Here is a 25,760-nt window from a genome sequence, read left to right as displayed (position 1 = left end):
TGGTAACTTTGTCACTTTTATGTCATTGTAATGTGCCCAGAGCCTGTTTTATATGGTGGGATAAGCTGCATTTAACAAATGTACATTACTATTATTATAATCTTTAGAATTTATTTAGGATATTCACATTTTATTTGATGGTTGAATTAAATCATTTTTATGTTATGTGGCTCCATTGACAGAACCATTTCATGGAATTTGATAGCTAGCTACTATCCCTCCCTGCCTTTCTTCCGTGATGGGTTGATGACTGCTGTGGAACCCTGGTCTGGAAACTACTCCGTGGATTCTCCTATCTGGCTCACGGGTTTGTTTGTTCTTTCAATCTTAGATTCATTTGTTCATCCATACATCTAGTCACTCAACTTTTATAAACTTGAGCGTGAGCTTTTATATAATGTAATATCCACTAGATATGCTCAAAGCGCTTTACAAGGGATAATTAACAAATAGCAACACTTAGCATGTAGAACTTTTTGGGATTTTGTGAAAAAAATAAGGCGTTTTGTGTTTATACTTGCAGCTAGTCAGTATAAGACGATTTAGTAAACCAGTTTAGTCGAAAAAACAAAACAAAACAAAAACTGGAAAATGTTGGTCGGGTACACAAGCTTGGTAAGAGAGATACAATGTAGATTTTTAGAAAAGTCCAATGCATGGGAATGGCTTTGGTTTCAATGTTTTATGGTATGTTCAGTAAATTATTAAGATGAATAAATTCTTCTTTTTTTTAAAAAGTCATTCAGAAAGAAACAGTGGCCAAATAAGACTGGACAAATATATTTTTCTTTGATTTTTTCACAACCATCAGCTCACACCACTCAGTTTTCAAGCATTGGTTGGAAGTACCTCTCTCACAACGCAGGTGTCGGCAAACTGCCCAAAGGAGGGTCTTATGTAGCCCTCGCATCCCCAGTTGGTAATCAACTGACTATTGTGATAGAAACCATGGTAAGTTCTCACAAATTTTGTTGTTTTTGTTGAATTTTATTATGAAATTAACAATATTATGGTTTTGATATTTTAAAAAATGTATCCAAAATTTTTCTTACATTACTTAGCCCCTTGACTCCAGCTGGAGCGTAAGCCATTGACAAGCCCCTCCATCATGTCCGGTTTTGTGCCATCTTCTTGACTTCTCTCCATGTTAAGTCTCCAGTTTTTAGATCCTCCATCAATGCCCTTTTCCAGTTCTTGCTAGGCTTCCCTCTTTTCCTCGTCCCCTGCAGGTTCCATGGAAGAGCCTGCCTGGTAATATTTGTTACAAGCCTTCTCAGGATGTGACCCAGCCATTTCTGTCTTCTCCTCTTGCTTTCTACCTCTATTTCTTCTGGGCCTGTCATTTCCCATAGATCTGCATTTCTAATTTTGAACAATTTCTACCATGCAACAAATTCTTCAGTGAAAATGAGACTAAACATTAACATAAAAAGTGATAGAGATTGCAGGGTCTTAAACTACTATCAGTACCCAAAACAATGTTGAAATCTTTTGGTGATAGATCATTAGCCAAATCTGGCCCACCTGACTGGAATTCACTCCCTTCATCTGTCCAGTTCTCAAGCAGTGCTGTGGTCTTAAGAGACGTCTGAATTCATTTCTCTTCTCAAAATCAAAGTGTATATTGTAATCAACTGTCCTAGTCTAATACTCTTCTTCTTTCCCCTAGTTTTTGGGTTTGGCATTTACGCCTGCCCGGGCTCTAATAAATAATATTCATTTTCTTTAGGTCTCGATTTGACTTAAAAGTGTTTCAAGCATTCTATAAATACTCAAAACGAATGTACAAACAAAAAACTGTTTGACTGCTCGTTATCTGTCTCTGTTACATAATTCTAATTTTTGAGGCTACACGCATTGATCCTTTGATTTCTAAGCCTGATATCATTTTGATTAATAAATGATTGAGCTGATAACTAATCAATTCATATTCATGTTTCCATTCATAGACTCATGACCATTCAAGATGCATTCGTCCAGCTCTTCCCAAATATTCTGTCGAACCTCAAATTGTCACAATTACTCTCAAAGGAAGTTATGTAGGTTGAAAAATAAGTAGTTTATAGTACGTTGCTAATGTATAACTATAAAATGCAAATGTTTATGTTTAAATTAAGTATTGCCACCACTTGACATTCATCATCAGATTTTGTCACTGTGTTCGTAATTTTAAGTGGAGCTTAAAAAGAAACATACTTGACATTTTATATACCGCAATATCAATTAAACGTTTTCACCGCGCTTTACAAAGGGTTCCTGACCAACAGCAACACTTAACAAATAGAACGAGACATGACGCCTGTTAGGCAATACAGTGGACTCCGGATAAGACGATGCCCAGGGGAACCGAGAAAAAAATCGACTTATCCGAAAATCAACTTAACCGGAGTGTAACCAAATGAGCAAAAACGCACATGAACAAAGCAAACGAATCTAGAATAAGTATGGCCCTTCATGTCGCGCGGTCTCTGTAGTGGTCATCAGAGGCTCCTACCCCCAATAGCCCCAAAGAGGAATCAGAATACATAAAAATCGGAATTTGAGATAAAAAAGCGGAGTCAACTTACTGTTATTAACTATGACATGTTTTGCAACAGAAAATGTAATAGACAATCCAAAAGTACTCAAATGATAAAATGTAAAAGTGTAAAAATGTATAGATTGTGTAAAGACTAAGAATGGGGTCAAATAATAATAGAGAACACACAGGTCCTGGCCGTCTGAGAGCAAAGCATTGAATGGATGGATTTAACCATGTCAGGACCCTCCTCCTCCCCCCCCCTCCCCACACACACACCTAATCAAACAAATGCGCGTGCCGGTACACACACACATACACACACGTACACAGGGCTAAAATTTAATAGGGAAAGAAGCTGACCGTACTCAATAATATTATTACCGATTGAAGCCAACATAATATAATATTACCAAGGTCATTGACCTCGCAAATTGAAGTCACCATAATAATTATAATAATACTTCAGTCAACCCCCTCCCAAACATATAATATTATCCAACATCAGCAGCACACACTTTGAAGGGACTAATCAGACACACAAAATGTGTGTTCATTGACCATAGGACGAAATAAGCCATAGCTCACTTTTTTTTTCACAAGAGATATTTTTTTTCCCCTCGATAGGTAAAAAGCGGAATTTTTGCCTTGAATGTGGAATGTATACCAATTAAGTTAAATTATTCTGCAAAAAGCGGAAGGGTAGGAGCCTCTATGTCAAGGTCAAGCTTCTTGTAAATTGTCGAGACAGAAATAGCTGGTATGCCAATTTTCTATGCGATGATTTTCTGTCGCATTCCAGACTTTCCAAATGCATCGAATCTTCCTTTTCCGCGATAGGTTTGCCATTGTTGTTGTAGACTTGACTTGAATTCTTGATAACATTGATACTAATTAAGAGGGCCATTACATAGGATGGCCTGGGATTAGAACCCAAAAAAATCTTGAACTTGAAGTTGCGACAATGTAAAATTTGAGATGGAGAAATTAAAGTTATTCAATACTGCTCATGTACATTGAACATGGACGTCAGGCAAAGCACCTACATCACATCGATGTGCGCCAATCATTCGCGGATATTCTTAACCACTGAAAATTCTTAGTGGTAGCTTTTTTAACCAATGGAAATACTTGTTTATTTGTGATTTTATTGTAGTCATGAGTGATAAGAACATCGACTTAAGCGGCATCGACTTATGTGGAGTTTTTTTTTTTTACTAATGTTATATAGGAAGAAGGGGGAGGGACCAAGAAAAAAAACCGACTTGGGTAAAAATCGACTTAGGCAACGTCGACGTATCCAGAGTGCACTGTATTACATTTTTTTTCAGACAGAGACAACGCTGTTAACGGCCAGGTACTCATTTTACACCTGAGTACAGTGAAAGAATGTAAGTAAAGAGTCTTTTTCAAGGACTCAACTATGCCATGAGCAAGGCTCAATTCCAGGACCTTCCGATCCGAAAGCGAGTGTCATACCATAAGACCACATGGCCGCAAATAGCTTAATTTTTACATATAAGTGGAGCACTTATCTTTTTTTTGTTTTTTTTTGGTATAGCATTTATATGACGTGGCAATGATTAACACCACCCATTTGTAGATTTGTTTTCATTCTTTATTATTTAAAAAAAATTCTCTCTCTAAACTTAAATGTGATACACGTAAGCGCTGTTCAACTCCTGAAAACTAAGTTACTTGGAAAGAAATAATGATGATAAAGTGCACAACTTCTTTAATCGCTGAATACAAAGTTATGATACCTGACTATGAGCTGTATCCGTATAATCAGTATCATTAATCTATTATGTGATTGGCTGCAGGCTCCCATTACAGAGATGAATGTTTGGTACAGTCGACTGGATTTCACAGGGGCTCCGAGTACATTCTTTGAAAGGAAGGAAACATTAAAGGTTTGATGTCATTATTACTTTACAGATAAGAGAAGGAATTAAATTGCAAATAGTGAACATTATCACTGTATTTTTGTTTTCTTTTCTGCTTAAAATTTTGATGAAGTAACTCATAAAATATTTTTAAAAAATGTAATTCTCAAGAAATATTAAGATAACAGCAAAAATTACAAAAAATTTTCAATGTACAGGAGATATATATAATTAAAATTACTATTTGTTTTAAATGTTTATTGACTCTTAGATATCGTAAGTTGATTACAAGTCTGTTTTATATAGATTAATTTTGTTCATTGATTGAAGCCCACCATTGGAGAGTAAGAAATAGATCAAGACTTGAACCATTGTCTTCTGGCTTACAATGCAATGCCTTATCCACTCAGTACAGTGGATAGTAAAAAGTGATAAAGAAAATTGAATATAATAGCTTAAAAAAAGAACAAAATACCAAATACGGAACATTTCGAGCTCAAAACCCTTCTTTAGTAAACAACAAAAACCAATGAAAACATAAATACATTACTTTAAGAGTATCAGCTTAGTATCACTAGAACAATGGAAAACACTCTATGACTGATTTGAATAAATTTCAACACATTTACACTATAGAGCAGTAAAGTTAGGTGCCCCAAACGTAAACAATAACAAGTTGCTAGTGATTTCCGTTAGGGACCGGAATAATTTACGCACAATATAGGTCTCCCAATTTTGTAGTTTGAGTTGTAGGCAATACACTTTCAGTATTGAAAATATGTTTACATAAAATCTAACAGTTGCAGAAATAATAATATAAGGCTAAATTATTATGAAAATCAGGCTCCGAATAATTCTCGTTTTGTTCACACCAGCGCAATAATTTGCTCTGGTCTAAAAATAGATAGACTGTAACTTTTGATAAATTTTAGAAAATTTTACCTTTTGTTCCATAAAATATCCATATCTAGACATTATTTGATGCATGATCGAGTATTTATGAATATGTGTTTCTTTTGCCACCTAACAGCCAAATTTTAAAGGTTATTTTTTTCTATTATTTACATTGGAACGTGAGCTGTCAAGACAGGAACATGTGGTTTGCCACGTGCTTCTCGACCTTTGTTTACGTTTGGGGCACCTAACTTTACTGCTCTATAGAAGAATGTTTTGCTTTCCTAAAGAAGATTTTTTAAAGAATCCGTAAAATTGTTAAGGTGCAGGATCCCATTCCAGTGACTAGCCAATAAAACCTCCAATAATTAATTTATTTATTTATTTCATTATTTTATCCTTGCAGTTCAAAGTCGGCATGGCAAATATTCATTTAGGATTGGATGAGGTGATAACATTGACTACCCTGTCTGTAGGACAGAAGGGTTCGTTTCCCAAGGCACCTCCTTCAGCACCCTTCCCTCTGCCATACAAAGATGATTTCGAAAGTAAGTCACAGTTTTTTGTTTTCTTTCTTTACTTTTTTTGTTTTTTTTTTGGTATGAGTCTGCATGGAATTTTAAAAACTACATGACAAGTAAAGTTGTGGAAGATTATGTCAAACAGGTCCACCATCGTACTTCCATCTGGAGGGCAGCAAAAGTGAGATACTAGACAGATTTCAGCAAGCTTCCTGAAGTGAAACGAAAAAGTATCTGTTTATTTGAGCATGATTATTTAGTACTGATATGAGATCCTTTGAAATGGATGTTGATTCTGTATTTACGGGTACCTTTAGGTCCGCAAACATGAATTTAGGTACTCCAAAGTTGTTGTGCTCTTTCCTTACTATTTTTGGGAAAAGTTTAATCAGTTTTTGGGTATCAAAACTTGTCATCAAGATACTGTCACTGATTGCCTTTGACGTTGAATTGTGAAAGGCATAATTCCCTCCCCCCGTTTTCTCTTTCACCCTCTTCCACTCGCCCCCCCCCCCCCCCCCCCTCTCTCTCTCTCTCTCTCTCTCTCTCTCTCTCTCTCTCTCTCTCTCTCTCTCTCTCTCTCTCTCTCTCTCTCTCTCTCTTCTCTCTCTCTCTCTCTCCTCTCTCTCTCTCTCTCTCTCTCTCTCTCTCTCTCTCTCTCTCTCTCTCTCTCTCTCTCTCTCTCTCTCTCTCTCTCTCTCTCTCTCTCTCTCTCTCTCTCTCTCTCTCTCTCTCTCTCTCTCTCTCTCTCTCATTGTAGCATTTTTTGTTGTAAATTAATCGATCAGGAAGTTTTTCCGATAATGGTTCATGGGTCTTGGAATATGTCTTTTGAAAGAATTCCACGATATATTAAATACATAAATGAACATGTTTAACTGAATCAACTCTTCAAAGTATTTTCATATAATTGAGGTTGACACATTAATCACTTCTATATATTTTACCCTTCTACTAATCACCTGAATCTGCTAGCCGAGCATTGTGTACTCCGCTTTCATATTAATAGCCTGTACAATGGAGCCAATAATAGCTGTTTAATCTGCTCCTAGCATTTAAAAATACAAATTCCCCCCCCCCCCACTGAATGTTTTTAAAAAAAGGAGACCAACAAAAATTATAAATTTTTGGAAACTCTCTCTCTCTCTCTCTCTCTCTCTCTCTCTCTCTCTCTCTCTCTCTCTCTCTCTCTCTTTCTCTCTCTCTCTCTCTCTCTCTCTCTCTCTCTCCCTCTCTCTCTCTCTCCATAGCATCCACCTGAACTCAATGGCCCCTTATCTCTTTAATTTTGTGTGATTATTTTAAATAGGTGTTTCTTTCCTTTGATATTCGTGAACCTGTTGCAAAAAAAAACAATAAGTAATAAACAAGAGGAAGAAGATTTTTTTATACAGAGAGGACATGTCTAATATTTTTTGTTGTTGGCTGAAGAAGGGTTTTTAGCCCGAAACGTTCCATGTTTGGAATTTTGTTCTTTTTTTAAGCTGTTATACTCATTTTTGTTTATGACTTTTTTACAGTCCACAGCTTCTAGCAACTTAGCATCATTGACAAAAACCAATACAGTGTTGACATGTTTTTCGTTCAGTGTTTTACACATTCACTACTACTATAAAATTGCCACTCCTAATACTTACATCACATCGTAGGTTACCAGATGAATGAAGAGCCATTTAATCTGGCCCAGCAGAGCGGATCGTTTGAGACGATAAGTTACAGACACAATCAAATCCTAAGACAAGTGGTGCTTCAGCCACCAGTCCACTGGTGCCAGTCCATTTATAAACCCTTAAACTTGATTGGTGATCCGTCTTGGTAAGGCATGACGTCATTTCAACTGTGCATTGTGTTACTGCTTGCTTTTTGACTTTTGACTTTCTGCCATGTAGTCACACAAAATATATCGTGTCTGTTTTGACGATAGAGTTTACTGCCACTTATCACTAACTCTGAATCTATCTTTAGATTTTTACTTGTTGACAACTGGAAGAATATTATTCATGTTTAAATCATCTAATTCCGGAATAAACGGCTCCGGTCACAATTTTATTTGTGTAGATAAATTAATAGATTTCATTTAGGACCAATATTGTCATTTTTAATTTTTTAATTTCAAATTGCTTCATTAAAATCATTATCATAATAAGACTGTTGTCATGAATTTGTAGTTAAGAATAAGTGGTGGTAGACTATGAATATTGCCCACCCCCTTTTTTATTTTATCCATAGACACCACAAGGTATATGTGTCTCTGGACTGAAACTATTAACAAATTTGGCTCTTAAACAAATACCAAAGGGCTATACAAAGTTATAACACCTCAAATGTAAATTTTTTTTCAATATTTAGTTTTTGGCTTTCATTGTGTCTTCCCCAATCAAATTTTACAAACAGGTAGCCTATCTTCAAAAGGAAGTTTTATTCATGATTCTGTGTCTTGCCATGATTCTTATACAATCTTATAATGAGACCTATATACATCAGACTTGTAGATCGTTATTGCTAGTCTTTAGCTCTGTGTTTTCTTTAAAATAATATTACATTATAAATACCTTGGTATTCCAATGGAAATGGAAATTCATGCAATAGGGAACAAAAGTGTGCTGTCAAAAAAAACTGGTTCCAATCTCATTGAAAGTGTAAAACCACTCCTCTGGAGGACTGGGTACATACCTTGTGTAATTGATCTTCTGGTTTCAATTCAGAGTGATGGCATCTTATTTTCTAGACTAAATATAGAGTTGAAGGTGTGACGTCAAGACTTCACTTCCCTATTCACAAAATGTACTTATCATAATAATAAATAATATATTTTTCTCGAATGCTGTGTTCATCAAAATTTAGAACATGTGGGAAGAATTTATAAATCTATTGGTTATTAAATGATGGTATGTGTAAATTCAATTTCGTATTTTAAGATGCATTCTGTCAGGCCAATATAAGTGTTTTGTTTTTTGTTGTCTAGTTGTGTAATGATTGTTTGGTAAATTGTATTTTTCGTTTTAGTTAGGCACTTTCTATTTACAGGACATGGAGTGGTTTTTCTACAATTTCAGTTTGTCGTCGTTTGCTTCTTTATGGATTGGTCTTGTCAAGTTAAAAAAAAAGAGATTCAATTTACACTCATCATCTTTTAAGAACGAACATAAATTAATTTCCAACACACTCAGGGAACATATTTAGCACCTGAAGTAAAGCCAAGTTGACCACAATATAAAGTGAAAAATAAATTTGTAGCAATGAACATGCTTTTCAACTTTGATTTTGCTTTTATGGGAAAACAAGCTGATTTAAGTTGATTAAATATCTTGGCTAGACATTTTACAGCTGACATTAATTTATATCTTTAAATTTTTTATCGTGATATTTGCACTTTTCTTCAATAGCATATCAGGCACTCATTGCATGGTGCACAAACCATGTTTATGTTTTCAAATCAATTCAGTGGTGTTCCCTTTGAGGTTGTGTGTTTTACAGCTCAGTTGTGTTCCATTGCAAAGTCAGTCAAGTTTATTGTTGGCAGTATAAAAAAAGCAAATTGAATCTTATGTAGATTTCACCATAAATTTGATTAATCATTTCGATCTCTGCGTGTCCCTGTTTTGTTTTTTGGGGGTTTTTTTTCATCCAAAAATTCCTAATAAATTTTTGACCTGGCTTATATCCTTACTTCAACACCATTAGCAATGCTTCTTGCCCTTAGCTGTTTGCTCCCCTCTTGTGTGACAACTTCCAATTTCCCAGTTTTTCACCCAGACTATGGTAAAGACAATGCGTCTTTTTTCTTCATGTCTCTTTCTATTTTTCCAGCTTATACCCAGTTTCAAGAACCTTTTCACCTCACCCCCCAGACTGGGTCTATAGAAGTAGTGAAATCCCAGAATGCCTCGCATGGCTTGGTGGCGAGATCCACCGTTATTCATCCACCTCTGTCTTGGTGCAGTGGAATTACTCTCAGTTTTCCGTTTGCCGTCATTGGTGATTACAATTGGTAAGACAAACGCTGCACTTCTGAATTTGTTGTACTGTGCTATGGATTTTTAAAAATTCCCTTTTTAATCTTGGATACACATTTTCTCTTTTTTATATAGTTTGGCTGTAATGTGTAGATTGAAGCCATATTCAATGCATAGATCAATAAAATTTCTATCCTTCCCTTGTTGCAAATGAGTTTTGATATCAAATTACACTCTTTTTTCAAACGTCAAGGGTTCAACCTTTTAAAAAAATTTTATCTGGAATTTTTGGTGTTTGTGGATCTTTTCTGAATTGCCTTTTAGTTGCATGTAGCTTAGACTTGGTTGATTTTATTTTCAATTTGCTCCAGTTCATTAAGACGTACTCGAAACTCCATCTCATAGGCATTTGATGTCTTTTCATTGGATAGGATTTGAACTTTATTTTCATGTTATATATTGTTGATGAGCACAGCATGCAAGTATTATACAAGATATATTAAAATTATACAGACGCTATTTTCATATTGAATGCTAACAGCCTTTACACATTATTGTGTTAAATAAAATTGTTGCTTCCTTGACGACCTCTTACGCAAGCTTATTTTTTCGCAAAGAAAATGGGATTTTTGTCTGGGATAGAAATATAAAATTATGATAAAATAATAGAATATTAGGCCATACATATTGTGAGGGGATGTAATGACATACTTATGTGTGGCCTAAAACTTCAATCTAGTATTATATTAGGATGATTCAGATGATAGAAAACCAATTAAAATACTAACATACTACAAGAATTCAAATTTTCTCAACTTTAACCAGCATTACTCTAGAAAAACTCATGTTTCAAAAAATGACCAGAAAACTCGTCCTTCAAATATAATCGATTTAAATTACCCTCATCTTGGCAAAAACTCTCAAACCTGGGACTTTGCAAAGTCTTTCCTCAGTCCCAGGGTTGAGAGTTTTTGACAAGATGAGGATCATTTAAATCAATCAATATTTAAAGGACGAGATTTCTCGCCCGAATTTTTAAATAAAAGTTTTTCCATAGTACAGCAGTCAACTGGTTAAATGTTTTCACATTTTGGTATTGAATTAAATTTTTTGACATCATTCACACCTTGACGTAATACCACCTTAAAGTGTAAAATCACATATAATATCTTGTTTATATCATTAACTTGTTTCCTTTTCCACCTGTTTTTGGCTTGTTGATTTTCATCTGCTAACGCCTTTATCATTGCTTGTCTAGTAGTTGTTTATTTACATGAGTGTATTGCTGTATAACTTGTTTATGTATGCTAACCTTATTTTCAATCAAAATTGGTTTGACACAATAAAGTCTTTTTGTTTTTTATTTCTTTTAATTTCTTTCCTTTTTTCCCCCCTTTTTTCTTGTTTCTCTTTTTTTTTTTTTTTCTCTCAAGCAATTGTGTAAAAATATGAAAGGGAAAAATGAGATGGAAATTAAAAATGTAAATAAATTATTTTGAAACAAATTTCCCCTTACATATATGATATTCTCGTTAATTTACATCAACTTCATGTTTTTTAACGTTGCGTTGCATTTATTTATTTAATATAGTTGACCAAAAGATCATTTTGTTTTACATTACAATAATTTGCAATCTAATTTTTACACATTTTGAATTATTACTCTCTCTCTCTCTCTCTCTGGGTGGGGTTCCTGACCTCCCATAGTGGGCAGGGGGGTACATACTGTGTCTTCTATCCCCTTATAACTGTTTTCCAACATGCTTTCTGTCTTTGTCTTGGAATGAGATTACTTGGTTTTATCCTGGCCCTGGCCGGAGTCCTAGCTCGGAGGGAAACAGTCAAATGCATAGTTAATGTTTTGGGAGATGATGTTTTTTTCCTTGTAAATCATCTCTCTGTTATGTATTATTATAATTGGTATTTTCAATGTATAATGTAAGCATTTGAGTGTATTCCTCTTTGTTGGATTTTGTGCTTGTGTCCGGATGAGACTTATAGGTGATCTCAAACTAAGTACATTGGTGGTATGCTCTTGGAATCTACATCTGATCCCTATTTGTTCCTAGTTCCCCTACGTCTTACTTTTTCTTGAGTGCTTTAATTGTAATTCTATAACTTTTTACTATCCCATTTTCTTCCTTTTTACTGGCGCTGATATAACCTAAATGTGTTGGAAGCGCCGTAAAACCCTTAAAACAAAACACAAACAAACTCTCTCTCTCTCTCTCTCTCTCTCTCTCTCTCTCTCTCTCTCTCTCTCTCTCTCTGTACTTAGTTCTGATAGAAACTTCTGATAGAAACTGACAGTAATAGTCTTGTGTCTATTCAGAGGGTAGCGAATAATCTTTTCATTGTGGAGTTATGGGTCATGTTTAAGTGAATAATCGCATAGATATCTTGTAATTGAAAATAGAGTTAAACACAGTTTTTTAAAAACACAGCTACTTGTTAATGAAAATGATACCTACACATTTATCCCTGGCTCACGTCCTTTACAGGGAGGTCCCAATAGCTTCATTGGTTGAGCACTTGCTTCACAAGGAGACAGACAATGATCGATTTGAGATTTTTTTCTGAACCCCCTGTCTACCCAGCTGTGATTTGGCATTGTTATATCTAGTAGAAAGTACTTTGAAATAGAATATAGAGTCCTATCCAAAGGTTATCATAATTGCTATTGTCCATTTCACGCTGTAGAAACTGGGATAAACTCTGGCACCAGTCTAAAATGTTTTTTTAGGTTCTTTACTTTCTGACAAAAAGACTGAATGTCTTTCAAAAACAGTTTCTCTCATTATTTATCTCATTAAAATTGCAAACATAATCAAAACTCTTTGACATGATATAAGGTTTGAGTAAAATTGAATGTCGCCTGCAAAGCATTAACGACAGTAATCTTCTTATTCAATGAACTTAGTTGAAAAAAATAAATAAACCCACTTTATGAATCACACCTAGTACTACCACACTTCAGACACTTACAGAAACAACTCGCAGAAAAATAATTCAGGGGGCCCGTTCCGAAGATTTATTGATTCTTCATGGTCCTTTGAATTGAAATCTTAGATAGTTTTAAAATTCATTTCCATTTAAAACTTTTTTTTTTTCAACAGGAAGGACATTTTTGTCGAAATAGACTTTAACATACCACCTGTCAATGCAACATCAGGAGTGTTCATAGCGGCTAGAGTTGACCAAGGAGGATGTAAATCATGGGGTGCTCATGGCATTTTCATGTTTATTCAAAGAAGTAAATTCTTCGTTACAAATGACCTGGGTATGTTTCACATCTTTCATTCTACTTCTTTGTTAAGAAAATAAAAATGAAATGTAGAATACTGTTATATTTATTACGTTTTCATTCATGATAGAACATCAGAATCTGTGAAGCAGACGCTGTTTGTTTTTTTAACTTGGAAAAAACGAGAGAAAAAATCCAAGAAAAAAATAAGAAATGAATCAATCCAAGTAAAGAATAAAGTGACATTGCTGAAATGTTTTAGTAATATATGTGGCTGGCGGAGAAAACCTGGAAAGATGCGCAAAGTTCATAAATTGAGTTATGTATGCAGTGGGTGGTGTAGACCACATCTTTCTGATCATTTACCACTTTAAATTTTCCATTAGAAGTCTACTAGAACCCAAGCCATGAATTTTATTTCTGAATAAAATTTGTTGCTATGGGAAACACTTTATCTTCGATTTTGGCTCATATCTCGAATCAAAGCTTGCCACATCTCCCAGGGTTTTCTCAGCCAGCCTCACATATATAAAATATATATGATATCATAGAAGTGAATAGGCATTACTTTCAGAGGACCCGAGTTCGACCTCCGTTTTTGGCATCTTATTTTTTTAATTGCGAGGGATAAAAAAAATGCTAAGTTAACAGATTTTCATAGAGTTAACAGAAAAAGAAATTTAACCCCTGTCCCTCACTCGGGATTCTATCATAGTGGCTGTGACCTTTTTTTTTTAGATCGATGCAAAAGACAAAAATTTTCTAAGAGATTTTATGTTTACTCTGTTAAATCTTCTTGCCGCAAAACTAAATGGGTGCTCAAATGATACGATAAACTATCCCCCCCCCCAAAAAAATTTTAAAGTAAGAAATAAGCATTTAAATGGTTACAGGTAGAAATAGATTATTTATTTGCTGAGTTGATTATTAACTTTTAAAATATATTGTTAAAACAAACAGAAAGCCTGTGTTTTCAATGAACTAAATGCTTGATTGAGTGTCTTAGTAATTCAAGAGGTATGGCTTTGGCCTCCGAATCTAAAGATTCTAAGTTAAAAATCCCAAATGGGGCACACAAATTATTATAGTTTTTTTTTTTCTTAAAGTAAAATTGTTAACTGCTACTCACTCGCTGCACAGATCCTATTCAGGAAAGTGGGGTCGAAAATCTAGTGGAAACTGACATGATAAACTCAAAAGATCCTGTTTGGAAATTGCACATTCGCATTTTTCATTGGCAGTTTGAAATTGAGAACTGCTGTCTAGAGGCTAATATCTTGGGGGGAAAAATGGTCAAAGTGGGTTAATCATCTGCTCGACTAAATCTTGAATATCGGCTTTAAATAGAGATCAACGCTCACCGTAACAGTTACAAGGGATTGTGTGAAAAAAACACAAAAACAAAACACAACACAAACAAACCAACAAGGAATGGATTTGGATATTTTTATATTGTTTATTATAATTCTTTCACTTAATTTACTTTTACTGTCTATTTTATTTTAGCAAGGACATCTGAAATCGACTCTGGGTTTTTTCCTCACCAGTTGTCTGACACCTGGCACCGTATTTCTTTATATGTGAAGGTAAGATCTTAATTCCATCTTCTTTGATATGTAGGATTGTGAATTAATCATTAATAAAGACATTAAATGTTAACAAAACAAATAAGCAAAATGTTGCAGATAAGACATTATAATGAGTTCCAATAATCTTCAATACAATTTGATTAACGCTAAAACACCCCAAAAAAAAAAACAACTTTGGAGGGTTTGGACAAAGAAAGAGAAAAATGTGATGCTACAATGATACATTGGATATCTCAAAAAATGATTGGGATCAGCGTCAAGAAACTTTTAGGTTATATCCTTGATAGACAAGGAGCGTATTTAAATAAATTTATGTTATGCAAATTTTATCATGTTACATGGCGGCCACCTTGGATTTTGATTTGCTTAGAAAATAGAGGTTGATTCCTGAATTTCAATAATTTTCATGCAAAAAATTGTCACAGCCGCCTAATTTGAATTTGTATGGAAAAAAAAGGTTATAAAATGTACAATGATCATAGAGTTAGCAAGGAGAAGGGAGATAGCTGGTAGAATCTTGAGTCTGTTGTGCAAGCCTATGTCTCATCTTTTATCAGCTGCATTGCATCAGTGGGAAAAAAAACCCAAATATTCTTAAATATTCAGTAGGCTCAAACCCATTTGTGTCAATGTTTCTGAAACTTGTTGCCTTTCATAGTTAATTTTTCATTCTAAAGGATTTAGGAGGAGTCCCAATAGCTCAGTTGGTAGAGCATTCGTTTCCCATGCAAAGGGACTGAGATCGATCCTGGGTCAAGTCGAGATATTTTTCTGCCCCCCCCCCCCCCTCTGTTCATCCAGCAGTGAGTAGCTGGGTCTGTTAGAACTTTGGAATAGACTAGACTAGCGTCCTATCCAAAGGGTAACAAGCAATTGCTATTGTCCATCAGACTCACTAATTGAAGATTTTGCTTGCTCAAATTCATAATATGACCACAAATTACAACTCTCAGAATCACAAACATGTCTATAGATATCATCAGCATCCGTTGTTGTTTTTTACTTTTCTTATCCGGTGAAAATTTAGGAGAAAAATAAACATCCCCAAATAAAAAAAACCCCAAAAACTGCAGATATATCATTTTATTGATGTGAAACTGGAGTGTTTAACTTCTTTTGGTGAATAATCAGTGATGCCGTTAAAATCGGACTTCAACGTTTTCATACAATTCTGTCAAAATGCACAATAATGCGTATCTAACAATGGTGAACTGCTGCAGAATGTTAAACAACCCCATTAGTGATTTGATGGATTTCTAATGTTACTGTTGGCTAGGGACCTCTTGTAAAGTGCTTTGAGCACGTTTAGTGGATATTACGCTGTATAAATGCTTGAGTTTTTTGGGTTTTTTTCTTTCTATTTTACAACGATATATTATTGCTCTAAAATCTTGAATTCCATTCTGTTTTTCCCTCAGTCTAACACAGCATCTGGAGCGATTGACGGCCAAGCTCTGTTCAACGTGACCATCCCTACCAAACCAGCCAATGGGTTTGTTGCTATAGGCACTGATGACTTTGGATTGGCTGATTTTGATAACCTGTTGATTACGTCACACACTGATGGTCTATTCAAAATGAAATCTTATTTCCATCATAACGACCTTAAATTTGTGCCTGAAAAGCACTGACTTTGAAAAGATATAACGTACTTTATTTTTATGTGGTATGATGTTTAGTTTATAATCAAATGGACAAGCCAGCCTTTATCATATGCCTGTAATAATAAATAGGTTATGAAGTAGATTTATCACATCTGAATTAAACTTTAACCCTTGGACCTATGATTGTCTCCCTATTGTCTTATGACCATTGTTAACATGCTGTTTTTTAATTTTAATCATGATTTATTTTCTTTGTAAATCATCTTTTAATTATATGCCTTACGCTTATGTTTTCGATTTATCTGGGTGGGGATCCTGACCTCCCATAGTGGGCAGGGAGGTACATGCTGTGTCTTCTATCCCCCCATAACCGTTTTCCAATTGTTTCCTGTCATTGTCTTGGAATGAGATTACTTAAGTTTTGTCCTGATCCTTGCCAGAGTTCCTTGGCTGGGAGGGAAACAGTCGAATGTATAGTTATAGTTTTGTGAGATGATATTTTTTTCCTTGTAAATCATCTCTCTGTTATGCACTGTATTATGTTTAGTTTACATATTATATCATATGATTTGTAAACGTTTGAGTGTGTTCCTTTTGGTTGAGACCTGTGCTTGTGTGTGGATGAGACTTTTAGGTGAACTCAAACTAAGTACTTTGACGGTGTGCTCTTGGAATCTACATCTGTTCCCTATTTGAACCTATTCCCCTTTGTCTTACCTTTTCTCGGGTGCTTTAATTGTAATTCTAGAACTTTTTGCTATCCCATTTTCTTCCTTTTTACTGGCGCTGATATGACCTTAATGTGTTGCAAGCGCCGTAAAACCCTTAAAAACAAACATTTTCGATTTATAATATTATGTGAGGTAGATATTGTTTGTGTAATATTATGTATGTATGGGTATGAGATATATTGTTGATGATTTTTCAAGTATATTTTCATTTTTTGCAAAGATCCAAACGAGGCAATGCTTTGTGTATCAAACTGATACAGAGATGCATTGCTTCTATGATCTACTTATTGCTTATGTTCTTTTATTTTAGACTTTCATCTTACTTTACCTGGTGCTAACCCACGTGTCTTGCGAGTGCTGTTTAACAAAACTTTGAGAGAGAGAGAGAGAGAGAGAGAGAGAGAGAGAGAGAGAGAGAGAGAGAGAGAGAGAGAGAGTCTTTCAATTTGTCATGTACTAATGCATGTGGCCAGACTAAATAATGGCGTTTTGATACCATTCCATCTATCAGTATTCTTTGCATGTTAGGAATTTAAATAAAACAGTAAAATATTTTCTGTTTGACTCTGGGGTTTTTATATTCTAATATTATATTCAGACACAGTTGTACTATGTATTGTTGTTAAAGGGTGAAAAAAAATAGAAAGTCTTCATTTCATTACACCCAATGTAAAGTTTTTGCCAAAACTCCAGTAGACAGGAACATAACCACGCCCCTCGGACAGTTGTCAGAATGTAACCAATGGCAGTTAGTGCTAAACAATCAAACTACATGATGGTATGCGTTTGAGTAAAATACTCACTAGCTTGTTCTACACACGTGATTTACTGGGCGGGGTTCCTGACCTCCCATCGTGGGCAGGGAGGTACGTACCTACATACTGCATTCATTCTCTACCCCTCTATATCTGTTTTTCAACTTGCTTCCAGTCTTTATCTTGGAATGAGATTACTTGGTTTTATCCTATCCCTGGCCGGATACCCTAGCTGGGAGGGAAACAGTCATATGTATAGTTAGATTTGGGAGTGGACATTTTTTTTCATTAAATCATCGTTCTGTTACGTAGTGTATGATTTTTTCTTTTACATATGTGACCCTCCGCCTCGAAGCGGTATTAAGTCGGGATTTGGAAAACGAAGAAAACCGGTTTTAAAGTGGAAATGGTCAAAATTATCAAATTTCAGTTTTTGGTTGTTTCAGAAACTACAATCATTTTTCTACATGAAAACATAATAATTCATCATAAATATTGACGATAAGTTATATAAATTTCAAGTTTTAAAATGCAACTATCAGTGACACATTCAAAACGAGAGTTGACTTTCTCTCAGAGAGCCACCCTTTCCAAGGCTTTGTAATACCGAGTCTTTTTCTCCACCAATAAGATGTAAGATATCACAGCAAAGGGCGTGTCTTTATCTATTTCAGAGAAAGCATGGCTGTTTCCACAATTTCATGGTTCAACCAATCTCTTCTTCTTCTAGGTTCCATGCCTGGTCCAGGCTTCGGATACTGCATGAATTATCTCTCTCCATTCCTCCCTGTCTCTTGCTTTTTCAAACAGCTCTTGGATTGTTAGGTTGGTGAAGCCCTTCAGTTGGTCTATGAGTGTTTTTCTTTGTCTCCCCTGGGCGCGTTTACCAGGTATTTTTCCACAACTTGCCAGGTATTCCTTCTTATCTTTCCTTACTATGTGTCCGAAAAAGGATAGTTGTCGATCCACTATTAAGGGCATTAGTTTCCTTTGTTGGTATGTTTGTTTTAGCACTTCTTCGTTCGTTTTGTGTGCAGTATACGATATTCTCTGCATCCTTCTCAAGCACCACATTTCAAAAGCTTCAATGTTCTTTTGTGTTTCTGCATTTGTAGTCCAGCTTTCGCATCCGTATAACAAGACTGGCCACACGTAGCACTTCAAGACTCGGAATCTAATCCCGAACGACATCTGTTTGTTTTTCAAAATGTTTCCCCGGTCCATGAAGGCCTGTTTGGCTTGAGTTATTCTTGCTCGTATGTCTCGGTTACATCTTCCATCTGTTGTCACTATTGAACCTAGGTACTTAAAACTTTCTACGTTGGTAAGTTGCTCGCCGTGAATCGTTATATTGCAGGTGTTGTTGTTTTCGGGGTTTTTCTGTATTACCATGCATTCCGTTTTGGTGATATTCACTTCCATTCCCTTGGCTTCACTATCTACTACCACTTTGTCAACAATCTTTTGAAGTTGGATTTCTGATGTTGCAATGAGTACCGTATCGTCTGCGTATCTTATATTATTTATGTTGTGACCTCCCACTTTTATTCCCTCCATATTATTTATGCCCCTCATGATTGTTTCTTGGTATAGATTAAACAGATCTGGTGAGGCAACACACCCTTGACGGACTCCTTTCTTAATAGGAATGGAATTTCCTGTAGAGTTTCCGATTTTGATAGATGCCTGCTGGGTGTAGTATAATGTTTGCATGAGTCTGAGGTCTTTCTCATCAGCGCCAATGGAGTGCAGTTGTTTTAGTATTTCTTCGTGGCGTACTCTATCAAAAGCTTTTTTGTAGTCGACAAAACAGAGGTATAGTGGGGTCTGAACCTGTATAGCTCTTTCACTTAAAACACGGAGGAGGTATATTGCGTTCCTTGTCCCTCTGTCAGGTTGGAATCCATATTGTTCTTCTGCGATTTCGGGGTTAATCTTATTCCTTAGCCTGTTGATAATTATACGCAACAGTATTTTGTTGATGTGGCTTATTAAACTTATAGTTCTAAAATTTTCGCATCTGACTGCACCTGCTTTCTTTGGTATTGCTATGAAAATAGAGTTACAGAGATCTTCTGGAATTTTCCCAGTATTGTATATATTGTTGAATAATATGTGAAGTTCATCAATTGCTAGATCTCCTAGGCTTTTTAATACCTCTACAGATATTTCATCAGGGCCTGTTGCTTTACCATCCCTCATTCGTTCCATGGCATGTTCAATTTCACTTTTGGTGATGTTTGGACCGCTTAATGGGTCTTTGAATTTCAGTGGTGGTTCATTTCTATTTGGATCATTGTACAGTTCGCCTATGTATTCTACCCATCGGCTTTTTATATGTTGTTCTTCAAATAGCAGATCCCCTTGTTTGTTTTGGATACAACTTCCTGCTGCTTTGCTTTTCCTTTTCCCTGATAGTTCTTTTATTCTTTGGTGAGCTTGTTGGGGGTTGGGTTTGTATTCTCTTTCGATTTCGCAGCATTTCCAGTCTAGATAGTTCTCGTGTGCCTCGATGCATTTGGATTTAATGTGGTTGTTCAATGTTTGGTATTCTGCAGACCCTCTGTTGCATTTTCGTCTTTCTTCAAATAGGTTTAGAATTTCATTTGTCATCCATTCCTTTTTGCTGTTTATTTGAGCTATTGGTAAATGTTTTTCTGCAGTTGCTTTGACACACTTTTGGAATATATCAAATTGTTTTTCACATTTTTCGTTATCAGGTTCACTTTGGCTTTGTATCATGAGTGCATTTTCAAATTCTTCTCTCATTTTTGTTTGTATGCCATTGTCTTTGCATAACCTGTAATCCCTCTTTATTCTACCAGCTGTTCTCTGAATAGCTTTAAACTTTATCCTTACTGTACAAACAACTGGGGCATGGTCACTGTCTACATCGGCGCCTGGGTAGGTTTTGCAATTTAATATGCCATTTCTGAATCTTGATGATACTGCTATAAAGTCTATCTGGTTCCTTGCTCTGTCCCCTGGTGATTGCCATGTCCAGGTTCTTCTTGGGTGTTGTTGAAACCAGGTGTTTGAAATCATTAATTTATTTGTTCTACACCAATCTGCCCAGATGTTTCCTCGTTCATTTCTGTCTCCGAGTCCATGTGGTCCGATTATGTCACCATCTCTGCCTCTGCCAATCTTAGCATTTAGGTCCCCCATTACCATAAGGACTTCTTGTGATTTACACATTCGTTTTGCTTTGTCTAGTGAATGGTAAAACTCTGTCATATCTGCATCTGTCGCCTCTTCTGTTGGTGCATAAACTTGAATAATATTGGTGTCAACTACAGGTCCTCTTAGCTTAACCAGCAAAACTCTGTCTGAGATTGCTACGTGCCCTTTGTAAAATTTGGTTGATTTTTGGTCTAAGATCATCCCTACTCCTTTTTGGAAAGAGGTTCCACCACTCCATATGATCTTATATGTCGTGTTGTTTTCTTGTTTTGACATGGTTCCCTGCTCTTTCCATCTCATCTCTGCCAGGCCAAGAATATTTATTTGGAGCCGTTTCATTTCTTTTAGAATGTTGTTTAGTTTTCCTTTTTGGGCACAGGTCCTGACATTCCATGTCCCAATTTTGGTTTTGTCACATTTGTTAAATTTATTTCGCCTAGTAACTGGCTGACGGTTCGGTGTGACCTGACGAACATCACGCTCCCAACCGAGCGAGGCAGCAGTCTTCCGTGAAAACATGCTCCCCTTTACGCTGTCACCGTTTGACTTTTTGGACTTATTCATGCAGTTAACTCGGCAAAGTTACAAGAATGGTTTGCCATTGCCTATTCTTGTCGCCCTCTGCAGTTGGCCAGCTTGACCTGTTACCGTTCGACACCACGAGGAGGTTGCAGTAGGGCTTGATGATGATCTATCTTTGCAGACTTGGCATCATCCATTTGTCAACCAATAATGAACTTTAAAAACTGTAAACAAGTCTAGGTTTTTCCCTGACAACCTTACAAATAAATGATTCTGATTGGTCAACGCTCATCACATGCGCTGTGGCTGTCGGCCATAATGCTCGGGGAATGCTTCATGACGTCAGCATGCGTGTGTTACATTGTGTGTGTTTGTGCATTTTAATACACACCACGTGCTATTATAATTTCTTTGTCTAGCTGCAAGTGATCGAGGTGAAGGTCCTCCTTTGTCCCTCTTTTTTTTATTCATGAAATTAGAGGACATGCTAAGACTTATCAGGACAACAGTTGCCTTATCTTACACTTACAGAGATTGTTGTAGGATAAACATTTAATTTTAAGTACAAAAGCAGAATAATAAATAGAGCCTTCAACAATTGATGAACTCCCGAAGGAAATACGTGTAACTAAAAAATGAAATGGATGGATAGAATGACAAACCTATTAATGGATAGATAGATAGATAGATAGATAGATAGATAGATAGATAGATAGATAGATAGATAGATAGATAGATAGATAGATAGATAGATAGATAGATGAATGAGCGGAGAGAGACAAACACACACACACATACACACAGAGAGAGAGAGAGATGGATGTTCGTTTAGTCGTGCTTTCTTTGTATACTGAAAGAAAGGGGGTTGGGGGGGGGGGGGGCGGTCTTTTTAGACAATGAACAATGTGGTGGAACGCTAAGAAAAACTTGAGATTCAATAACATGTTTTCATGTAAGTCACTACACAATAAGCCCCACCCCTCTTCCTCAAGCTGTCATCTGACTCAAAATGGAAACAATGCAATGATTGATTTGACCAGCCCATTTCTTTAATTGCTATCTCATTGGTCAATATGTTTCCAGTTGATTGACTATGACTTACTTTGTAACAAAATGCTTTCTTTAAACTATCCCTACAATTCTTTGCTCCGCCTCCATCCCTTTCTTCATGTCTACCTCACTCTCTCCGTCTCCCTTTTGTTTCTTTCACACACACACACACACGCACGCACGCGCGCACACACACACACACACACACATACACTTAAACAGGTTTCAATCTTTCTTCTATTTCCCTCGCGTCCTCTTAATGCAGTCTCTCTCCCCTCCCCCTCTCGCTCCTCTTTTTCTCTATATCTCTCTCTTTCTTTCTTTCTCTCTTTCTCTCACATGTGTGTGTGTGTGTGTGTGTGTGTGTGTGCGTGTGTGTGTGTATTTTACTCTCTCATTCTATCTCTTCCTCTCTAATCCTCTTTCTTGATAATTCTTTCCCTGCCCACCCGGCTTCACGTAGTTTCAAAACTGTACTTTCAAATTATAAAACCTTCTTTAACTTTTGGCATTTTGAAATCGTATTTTCTCTATTAAATAAGACAAAAATTTCACATTATTAATTCTTATTTCATTGATTCTTTATTTAAATATCAAAAATTCTTGAAAAAGTGAGCAATTGTCAGCATTTTTTTTCAAGGTGTTTTATTTGTTTTAAGAAGATCTTACATAATAATGAATAACTACAAAAGTAATAATTGGATCGTTTCAAAAATTTGTATGTACATGATTAGATGTATAATCTAAGCTCATGCCAAATTTCACTATTCTCGTCAAATTTTCGATGCCCGTATCTAAGGAGTTATCTTTACCCATTGATTTGACTGTGCGTGAAAACGGTGCCTCACTTCAAAGTCGATTTTCTCAAAACTGGGTTTTCACACTCTCCCTACTTCAAACGGTCATATCTCGGCAATGAATAATCACAATTGTATAAATTTGGTATCAAATTTTAAAGCATAAAATAAGCTATGATTGGGTACCAAATACCCAAAATTGAAAAATCCGACTTAATACCGTTTCGAGGCGGAGGGTCACATATATTATAATGATTTGTAAACAGTTGAGTGTCTTCCTCTTATTGTGGACCTGTGCTTATGTCAGGATGAGCCATTTAGGTGATCTCAAACTAAGTAACTAATAGTGTGCACTTGGAATCTACATCTGTTCCCTATTTGAACTAATTACCCTTTTTCTTACTTTTTCTTGGGTATTCTAATTGTAATTCTAGAACGTTTTACTATCCCATTTTCTTCCTTTTTACTGGCGCTGATATGACCTTAAGTGTATTGCTAGTGCCGTAAACCCTTTAAAACTAACAAAAAACAATAGTGAGATCTAATCACTTACTTATCCCAACCAGCGACCACCGGAGCTTTAGTCCTTCGGTCTTGTGCCATGGAGTAGAAGTTAGACGTCTTTTGTAGTTGTTCCAGGTGACTATACAGTGAGCTACTGATGCTTGGATTTGGTAGGAGGAATGTGCATCTCAGATATAATCACAAAACAATATTAAAAGAGCCGGAGTGATGTCAACTTTCTTCATTCTATTGCTTGTAAACAACCAACTACGTGTATATTTATCTGAGCGGCCTTGAGGATGTGTCACAAATCCCGTGTTTTGATTGGTCAAAAATACTGGTTAATTACGTTTTGACCTGGCAGGAGGAGTCCTCTTGACAATGTGAGTGTGAGCGGGGCATACCAAGGTCACTCTTGCTATATCTTCTATCATCATGTTATTCCTTCTAGATATTTTTTTCCTCTCATTTTTCTTGAAAACCCATAACAATTAGGGTTATCGAGTGGGCAGGGAGGCACAGGAGGGAAACAGTCAAATGTATAGTTAGAGTTTTTGGAGATAATATTTTTTGTCTTGTAAATCATATCTCTGTTATGTACTGTATTATTTGTTTTCAACATATAATATGGTTTGTAGACATTTCATTGTGTTCCTGTAACTGGGGACTGTGTCAGGATGGGACATGAATGTGATCTCAAACGAAGAACACAGAGAGTTTGCTCTTGGAATCTACATATGTTCCCCAGTTTAACCAATACCCCTTTGTCTTACCTTTTTTTTTGGGTGCTTGAATTGTAATTCTAGAGCTTTTTACTATCTCATTTCCTTCCTTTTTATTGGCGTTGATATGACCTAAACGTGTTGCAAGCGCCGCAAAACCCTTAAAAACAAACAATGTGGGTTATCAGACCTGTAGATGAGTACCTGCAGTTGAGTACCTGTCGCTCGAAACACAAGAAAACTAAATCATTTCAATAGATAATGCCATTTAAAAAAATTCAAATTCATTTTTTCATATTCTTGCAGATTTTCACATTTTATATTTAGGACAAAATTGCTTATTAAAATATCCCCTTATATAGTGTTTAGTAAAATAAATAAAATTAAAATAAAATAAAATTCTCTTTATTCATCCCCAAGGGGAAAGTTGTCTTTAGGGTCTATTCCAATGTAAGACTGGAATAATCCAGGCGTCAGCCGCAGTGCAGCGCCGCAAAGTGAGCTAGGGCGAGGGGGCTTGCTCAAGGCCACACAACGAGGCGGGTAGTCGAACTTTTTGGGTTTGAAGCAAATTCCATACCGCTGAGCCACGCTGTCCCAAGCACACAGAGAAATCAAGGGTTCTCAATCAAACTCATTAAAATAGAGACTAAATCGCACAGCGTCCCTGGTTGCATAAAAAAGAAAATGGCGGCGCTCGACCTCTCACTAGCCAGTTTTGATGACGTATTCCCCTCTGTGTCATGTCTGCCCCTTTCCCTGGTTTGTGCACCAGTATCGTCCATGCCCGATGTGAACCGAGTTTAGTAAGTTCATGCCGTCCATGCCGCGTCTTTCTAGTTCGTCTGTGGGGTTTTATGATTGCAAAGTGATATGACGTCACCTTTTGGTACGAGTCGTTAAAAAAAAACAAAGAGCACTTACACATAGCGCAATATACACTAAACGCACTCAAAGCGCTTTACAATTTTTACAACTGAGTACGGTAAGAGAATGTAAGTCAAGAGTCTTTTCCAAGGACTCAACTATGCGCCACTCACAGCGGTCACGAACCCTGGACCTTCTGCTTCAAAGGCTGTAGTCATACCACTAGACCACCCACATAGACACACAGTTTGGACGATGTATTATCTCAAGTCCACCAAAGCATTACTCTTGTGACCGCAGCAGCTTCTAATGGTGCGCACACTACTATGTTATGACGATCGACCCAATCTGCAAATTCTTTACCGCACTCGTGCACCGTCTCAAATCTGCCCGGAAGCTTCGTCACAACACACCGTT

General features: G+C 36.2%; 1 protein-coding gene across 2 annotated transcripts in view; it reads left to right on the top strand.

The window, feature by feature from the left end:
- LOC144964363 (galactocerebrosidase-like) overlaps nt 1-17,500 on the top strand; it is a 31,750-nt gene extending 14,250 nt beyond the window's left edge. The window contains exons 10-18 of one of the 2 annotated variants that reach the window (XM_078898524.1): nt 183-307; nt 812-951; nt 1,950-2,039; nt 4,342-4,431; nt 5,705-5,846; nt 7,469-7,634; nt 12,892-13,055; nt 14,526-14,605; nt 16,027-17,500. In XM_078898524.1, coding sequence (XP_078754650.1) covers nt 183-307; nt 812-951; nt 1,950-2,039; nt 4,342-4,431; nt 5,705-5,846; nt 7,469-7,634; nt 12,892-13,055; nt 14,526-14,605; nt 16,027-16,239 — 1,210 coding nt within the window. In that variant the 3' untranslated portion in view covers nt 16,240-17,500. Of the gene's footprint in view, nt 1-182; nt 308-811; nt 952-1,949; nt 2,040-4,341; nt 4,432-5,704; nt 5,847-7,468; nt 7,635-9,629; nt 9,811-12,891; nt 13,056-14,525; nt 14,606-16,026 lie in introns of both variants that reach the window. The other variant, XM_078898523.1, reaches the window with a different exon arrangement.
- Nucleotides 17,501-25,760: the final 8,260 nt, after the last annotated feature.

The sequence above is a fragment of the Berghia stephanieae genome, chromosome 2 (assembly GCF_034508935.2).
Source record: "Berghia stephanieae isolate SIO BIC M18660-M18661 chromosome 2, UCSD_Bste_1.3, whole genome shotgun sequence".
In the NCBI taxonomy this organism is placed as follows: domain Eukaryota; kingdom Metazoa; phylum Mollusca; class Gastropoda; order Nudibranchia; family Aeolidiidae; genus Berghia; species Berghia stephanieae.
Note: the sequence above shows the minus strand (reverse complement) of the source record. Positions and strands in the feature narration are given on the sequence as shown.